General features: G+C 42.9%; 1 protein-coding gene across 1 annotated transcript; it reads left to right on the plus strand.

Moving 5' to 3' along the window:
- Positions 1 to 6,295: 6,295 nt before the first annotated feature.
- LOC109789514 (uncharacterized) lies at positions 6,296 to 7,003 on the plus strand. Its single transcript, XM_020348484.2, has one exon. The coding sequence runs from the start codon at positions 6,296 to 6,298 to the stop codon at positions 7,001 to 7,003; it is 708 nt and encodes a 235-aa protein (XP_020204073.2).
- The last annotated feature ends 769 nt before the right edge of the window (positions 7,004 to 7,772 follow it).

Here is a 7,772-nt window from a genome sequence, read left to right on the forward strand (position 1 = left end):
TGGGGAATGGGTATTGATCTTTTTGGATTTTCCTTTTTTTTGGAGGAGTGCCTCTGAGTAGGCGAATGGGGATTGAGGATCTTATGTATCCCAGAGTATTATTTAGAAAGCCTCTTCAGGCTTAGCTTCACTCGTCGCTTGAGTTGGAAAGCTATCTTCCACTGAGGAAGTCTGAGTCCTTTGACTCGGATATTTTGTTTGGATGATCATGCTTCCATTGGGGAATCTTGCTGATCTTGCTCTGATAGCTTTCACTGGGAATTCGGCCCAAGAGTGTAAGCTGAGATGTCTCTGGGGAGTATTATTTCGGCAAGCCTCTCCAGGCTCAGTTATTCTGTACGATTGTTTGGATTTTCTGAATTTGAAGGAGTGCCTCTGAGTAGGCGAATGGGGATTGAGGATCTTATGTATCCTAGAGTATTATTTAGAAAGCCTCTTCAGGCTTAGCTTCACTCGTTGCTCGAGTTGGAAAGCTATCTTCCACTGAGGAAGTCTAAGTCCTTTGACTCTGATATTTTGTTTGGATGATCATGCTTCCATTGGGGAATCTTGCTGATCTTGCTCTGATAGCTTTCACTGGGAATTTGGCCCAAGAGTGCAAGCTGAGATGTCTCTGGGGAGTATTATTTCGGCAAGCCTCTCCAGGCTCAATTATTCTGTATATTTGTTGGATTTTCTGAATTTTGCCTTTTTTCGTTGATTTCGGCTTTTTCTGTTGGAGGGATCTCAAACACACTCACAGATAAAGTATGCAGAGGAATGAAGATGTTGTTGATGTACAAAAGAATGGGCCAATACGGGCCGTATTGAATTCAATACGCCCGTATTGGTGTGGACGTTATGGCCAATGCTGCCGTATTCATTTCAGTACGCCCGTATTTGAGTTGAAAATTTGTTCATAACCCTAACTTTAGTACGGGTGTACTGAACATGATACGGGCGCTTTGTTTTTTCTGAAGTTTATATGTTTTTTTGTTTTTTTGTTTTTTGTTTGTTTTTTCAATAAACAGAGAATAAGTGATCTTCCAGTACACCTATCATCTGTATGCATGTATGCGGTATGATGCACCTAATTCTATTTGATTTATTTTTCAAAAGAATTAACCGATGCGTTTCTTTGCTTGGATTTTTTGCCATTCCTCTAGACGGGCTGTGCGCTGCCGATTTCTGTAACCGAGGAATGATGCGTGTTATATCGAGATTGGTGTCATCGACCCCATGATCCTTCTCTTCCTTTAGAAGATGTATCAACCCTCCTATTGACCACTATATCTCCATGTTTCCACTAGATTATCCTAAAATCGTTTGGGACAAGAGAAAAGAAGGGAAAGATATATTTTTTTTTTGTTCAAAAGTTTGTGTTTTAGAGGGGATTATTTATTGTTTTGAAAATGGTTTTTGTAAGAATGGCTGGCCAAGGTAGGCTCATGTGTTTAGGCTTGTTTGATTAAACACTTATGAAGTTAAGAAAGTCTTGTTATTGATGTTGTGATTCGACAACTTAGATAGTTTCCCTTGAACCTTTCTTTTTGGATTCAGCTCATGGTACCATCACGGATTTCTTTTGCTTTTTGATTGTCCTTATTTTTGCCTAAAACACCCCTTTGTGGTGTCTCAGCGGACCTTTGTTTTTGTTTATTTTTGCAACCCTAATTTTTGCCTAGGTCACCCTTTCGTGGGATTCCTAGCGGGTTCTTTGCTCTTATTTTTGCGCAGCCCCCTTTTTGGGTTTCCTGCCTAGTTTTTTTGTTTTTATGATTTTTGTTTTTAAAGGATTTCTTTTTTATCCATGATGGCACTTGTCGAGGCCAAGGAAAGGTGCTCCAAGTTGTCACACACACTTCCACATAAAAATGATGCTGGTTTATTGTTATTAAGACAATTTTAACCTCATTCATGCTCATTCAAACAGGGTTAAAAATAATGTGGTCTAGAAATTTATTGCAAGCAAGAAAAGAAGCAATAAGAAATAATAAAGAATGATTTTATTATAATTCTAGGGGAAACATGTGCCCTATCGAGGCTCGGGGGTCGGGCTGTCCCCGAGGAGTAATCTCTAACAGTCATCAGGTCTATACATCCCTATCGGAAGGAGAAGAGCACTTGATGACGACGACCGGCCTTGACGCTTGTGAACCGGCCTTCCTAAAGATCTGGCTTAAAGAACGTCGAGAAGGATCTTGGTTCCTCTTCGTCCTTTGATCTTTATTAGGGTTGTATCCTAACCCTTGTTTCCCCGGATTATCCTTAATAATGGGTAGCTCGGGAATTCCTTGGGAATCTTTGCCAAGTCCTTGTCCAGGCAAGTATCCGTTCTTGGTGAGCATGTAGGCTACCTTCTTCATTTCTCGGGGAAACGTTTCGACATTGGCGATCTCCAATGCTTGGAAGGCGGTCTCTAGAGCTTCCTCTGCTGCATCCACGTAAGGTATGGCAGATGGCTTGCTGATGAGTATGTCATCTTCAGCTTGTACAGTCACCAGCTTGTCACCCACTATGAATTTGACTTTCTGGTGGAGCGTAGAGGGAACAGCTTTCGCATCATGAATCCAAGGTCGGCCGAGGAGACAGCTGTACGCGGGAGTAATGTCCATCACTTGAAATTCGACATTAAAGATGGTGGGTCCAATTTGGATTGGAAGATTAATTTCTCCCACCACTTCTCTTTTAGAACCGTCGAAAGCTCGGACGATCATGTTGCTCGGGCGCATTTGGATTCCCTTGATTGCCATTTGATCGAACGTTCTTTTTGGCATCACATTCAAGGAAGATCCGTTATCCACCAAGACTTTAGCGATGTGGTATTCCTTGCACTTTACAGAGATGTGCAAGGGCTTGTTGTGGTTCGGTCCCTCAGCGGGGATTTCTTCATCGGTGAAAGTGAGGTGATCGTTAGCCGTGATGTGACTAACAATCCCCTCAAACTTGTCTTGGGAGATAGTGTGCGACACGTATGCCTCGTTCAAGACTTTCAACAGAGCTTGCCGATGCGGTTCGGAGCTTAGGATCAACGACAACAGAGTAATCTTTGCTGGTGTCTTATGAAGTTGATCCACGATGGAGTACTCGCTCTGTCGGATATATTTTAACAGCTCGTTGGTCTCCTCCTCGGATTCTTTATTTTCCTCGGTTTTCTCCTTTTCTTTTTCCTTTCCTTTATTCTTGGGAGCTTTATCATGAAGATCTTCGGGAGTGTAGATCCTGCCACTCCTAGTCATGCCCCCAAGTCCAGCGATGTTAGAGATATCGCTGTCGACAGAAGAATGGATGTCGTATATCCATGGCACAGCCTTATTCGATTCGTAGGGAAAAGGTCTTGGAGTAGTGATCCTTAACGGTGTCGGACCTTCCCCTTTATTCGTCTTGATTACCAACAACGGAGTTGATGTGCGTTCGCTTGGCGCGGTTGTTGGCTTACACTTAATAACAAATGGCGTGCGATCCATTCTGAACATACGCATCGATTAATCCTTTCTTTTTATTAATGTTTATTAATGAATTACTAGGAGGGATGTATGAAATGCAAACCTAGATCCCTCCATGATCTTCGATAAGAATGCATGATATGAGATGATGGCGTTGAATATGCATGCATTGTGTTTATTCAACTAAGCATTATCATGTTTTCGGGATGCTCCTAAGGTGATGCATGATATTGCTTGGTTTGGATAAATATCTTTTTTTGGATATTTTGTTTTTTGTATTTTTTGGGTGAAAAGGGAAACTACCTATATGAATGTGATGAAGGTAGATGTTAACACCATGTAATGGAAGATTCTTATTCCTATTTATTCTTATTTTAAAAGGGAATGTTGTATGTTTAAAGAATGCAATGTATGCTCAAACAATGTCACATAAACAATGCACAAACAATTCACTCATCCACGAACAGTCACGAGCGAATCACGAGGTAGGGGTATCCTGCAGAAAAGTGCATATTCAAGGAGGTTCTAACTGTTCTCACCGGTCCAAGGCCCCCAAGGTGCCCCCATTATAGGGACCCAATTCCTCTCGTCGTAAGTCGATGGAAAGCTACAACGCACTGTCGGACTCGAGTTCATGGTTATCACCTTGAGTGATATTTTCCGACAACGGTCTACGGGCACCTATAGACCCATTCGACAATCGGCCGTACTAACATCCACTCCCTATGGCTTTCCACTCATGCCCCCGGGTATAGAGGGAACTGTTGTGTGCAAAGGTTCGTGTGCAGTTTGTATTTCAAACAATTGCGAAAATTTAAACATCCAACAGTTTATTAAAGCCAATTAGGAAAAACATATTATCATACAAGCGAGGGGTAATGAAGTAATTTTAAACTATTATTTTAGAAATAATCCATCACTAAATGGGACTGACTCTCGAGGCTTCCCCAGTGGAGTCGCCATCTGTCGCCACCCGCCGAAACGGACACTGGCATTCGCGACGATGGTTGGACTCTTTTTAAGTTTTGAAAAAATGGTGGATTGTTAGAACGACTTATTCTCAAACTGAGACCTCATCGAGCTAACAATTTTGTTTAAATGACTCTCACCAATCCATGTTAATCCCAAGCGGGACCCTCCATGGATTAGTGGTTTTCGCAAAAAGAAGGGGTTCTTGGAGTCGCCACCAATGTTTTACTCAAAACATTGGAAAAAGATATAAGGCAATTGATTTTTGCAAATCAACTTCGGCCATTACAACCAGAGTTGGGTAAGGGAGTCGGTTACGTGTGAGGAAGGTGTTAGCACCCCACAACGCCCCTTTCGGGTTCCCTATGACAGATTATTTCATAAATAATTGCGTAAAGTTACTAAATTACCCCCATTTATTAGAAATGATTATAAGTAAAATATTTACATGATGAAAGCTTTAAACGTGTAATGCAACAATCAAAAAGCGGTAAAAGAAAGGATTTTGGGAATAAACCTTTGAAGCGTGCTTTTATATATTCAAAACGAAGTTTAGGAGGCTTTTTGGCGCTCCTTCCCACTACACGTCCGCTCGCTCATTTCCCTAAAGATAATTTTTACTATGGAAATCAAAGAGATTTCCCTTCGACTTGTTCGAGTCTCAAGCTAATGGCTCATGACTCAAGAACTTCGTCGGATTGGCTCTCGGAGAGACTTCTAGGGCAGAGAATAGCTCAAAAACCCAAGAATACTCAGCACGAGGGTCCAGAAGTGTGGAAAAAGTGTGGGAGGACGTGCAAATGACGTCCTATTTATAGGATTGAGGTGCAATACGGCCTGGGAGGTCAATACGGCCCGTACTGAGTTTTTGAACTACAGTACGGCCGTATTGAATTTGGTACGGCCCGTACTGAGCCATTTTGAACTACAGTACGACCGTATTGAATTTGGTACGGCCGTACTGAAGTTCAAAAACTTCAGTACGGCCGTAGTGAACTCAATACGGCCGTACTGAACCTCTGGGAGGGTGTATTGAGCTCCAATCCTCGCACACCCTTATTCTAAGCTACTCTAAGACTTCTAGACCTACAAAGAATCATCCTAGGGTCTTCCAGGAGTCCTTCCGGCTGACTTTCCTTCGGTCTTTGAGAGTCTTTGAGCTTTATTTCCGACCCGGACAATTTTAGGGGTCTACAGCGACGACGCATTAAATATTAATTTGTATATTGTGGTTGTTGTTGTTGTATTAAAGTTTCTTCTAAGTTGTATGAATGAGTTGTATTTTTATGTTGAACTATATGGTCGTTTGTGATGATGATTGGATGAATGAGTAGTATAGTGTTTTCCCTATACTTGTATGGTTGTTTATCGAATTTTAGCTTACCCTTCTGTTTCCATGTGGATGGACTGCTATGATCATACGGTGTATGGGAGTAGATCAGGGCTAGGTAGGAGCTGTTGACTGAGTCTGCTGCTAGAAGTGGATTTTTGGTGCCTAGTGTCAGAGTTACCGCCTTGGGTAACAGTTTTGTGCTTGACCGGCACTAGGAGATAGTAGTTTTGGATAATTGTATAAATACTAATACTTAATTATTCTTATATATATATTGTTCATGTTTTGTATTTATGAGTTATCCACTTTTATTATTTATCTTAGTTTACAAATTCTTAGTGTGATTCCACTAAGTGTAGCACCCACGGCGGGTCGTTACACTTTTATGGTTTCAGAGCCAGTCGAGTCATTTGGATACTCTATGGGGAGTGATCCTTCTAGGTTTCTGTTGTGTCATATCTGTGATATGTGCTAGCCTTTGGTGATTTGTGGAGGTATTATGTTACTAATAGGATGTTTGAATTCTTGTAGTATGGCAAGACCCTAGTATGATCAGATAGCTAGGGCCATGGAGATGATGGCCATGGCGATGCAGTACCAGACTGCACATTTTGCTAGAACAGATGCGGAGAGAGCTACAGCAGGACCTACTAGGTCTCATATGAGCAGGGATCTGGCTGAGTTCAAGAAGTGTAGTCCTCCTCAGTTCAGGGGTGATGCAGATCTGGAGGTGGCTGACCACTGGATTTGCGAGTTGGAGAAGATATTCTCAGTTATGGGTTGTTCAGTGGAGCGAAAGCTCGCGTATGCAATGTATATGTTGACAGGGGAGGCAGAGCATTGGTGGAGGGGTACTAGCCAGATGCTGATTGACCGTGGAGTGGTTGTGGACTGGGTATGCTTCAAGAGGGTTTTTCTCGAGAAGTATTTCCCAGATAGTGTTAGGCATGCTCGGGAGGCAGAGTTTATGAGATTACAGCAGGATGAGATGTCAGTGACTGAGTACGCCATGAGATTTAAGCATTTGGCATGCTTCTACACCCAAGCCACCTTTGAGGCTTGGAAGTGTAGGAAGTTTGCTGAAGGCTTGAAGTATGATCTGAGGAGAGTGGTGGTGCCTATGGCCATCACGGAGTTTCCAGCCTTGGTAGAGAAGGCGAACGTTGTAGAGCGGCTAGAGAGCATCGGCAAGCCGGCGAAGACTGTTGGTGGGCCAGTTGGGTCCAAGAGTAGTGGTGGTTCTCAGAGGAAGCCTTATGATCGACCCCAACAATAAGGAGGTTCTACCACGAGGAAGTCTACTAAGAGAGCTAGGAGTGGAGCTCAGGCTGTTAGATGTTATCGGTGTGGTGGGCCACATATTGTCAGAGACTGCACTTCTACACAACCCAGGTTTTTAGGTGCAACAAGTTTGGCCATCTGGCCAAGGATTTCCCAGTTGGGGCAAGTCAGTCTGGAGCTGCTTAGAGGGTGGAGCGACCTAGGGCAGCAGGGCGAGTTTTTGCTTTGACAGGAGTGAAGGCTTCCACCTCACCAGACTTGGTGAAGGGGAAGGGTAGAGCTACAGGTACAGAGGTTTCTATCCTGTTTGATTCTGGTGCTACACATTCATTTATATCTTTTGATTGTGTGGGGAGATTGGGTTTGTCGGTATTTGCATTGCATGTTTATTTGTCTATGTCTACTCCAGCTTCAGTTTCTGTAGTGACGTCGGAGATGTGTGTGGGATTCCCAATAGAGGTGTTTTGTAGGAGGTTCCGAGTGAACCTGATTGTATTGCCTATGGTGGATATCGATATAATCTTAGGGATGGATTGGTTATCTGCCCATCACATCCTTATAGATTGTGCTAAGAGAGAGTTGATATTTCCTCAGTTGGAGGATGAGGTGTTAGTATCAGCGGGTCAGGCTGAGCAGTTGATGAGGGATGGAGCTGAGTACTTCATTATGTTTGTAGCTTTGAGTATTGAGACAGAGAGAGCTATCACTAGGATTGAGATTGTTAGTGAATTTCCTGAGGTGTTTCCAGATGATGTGCCGGGATT

The sequence above is a fragment of the Cajanus cajan genome, chromosome 3, assembly GCF_000230855.2.
Source record: "Cajanus cajan strain Asha chromosome 3, NIPB_CcT2T_4, whole genome shotgun sequence".
Classification (NCBI taxonomy): Eukaryota; Viridiplantae; Streptophyta; class Magnoliopsida; order Fabales; family Fabaceae; genus Cajanus; species Cajanus cajan.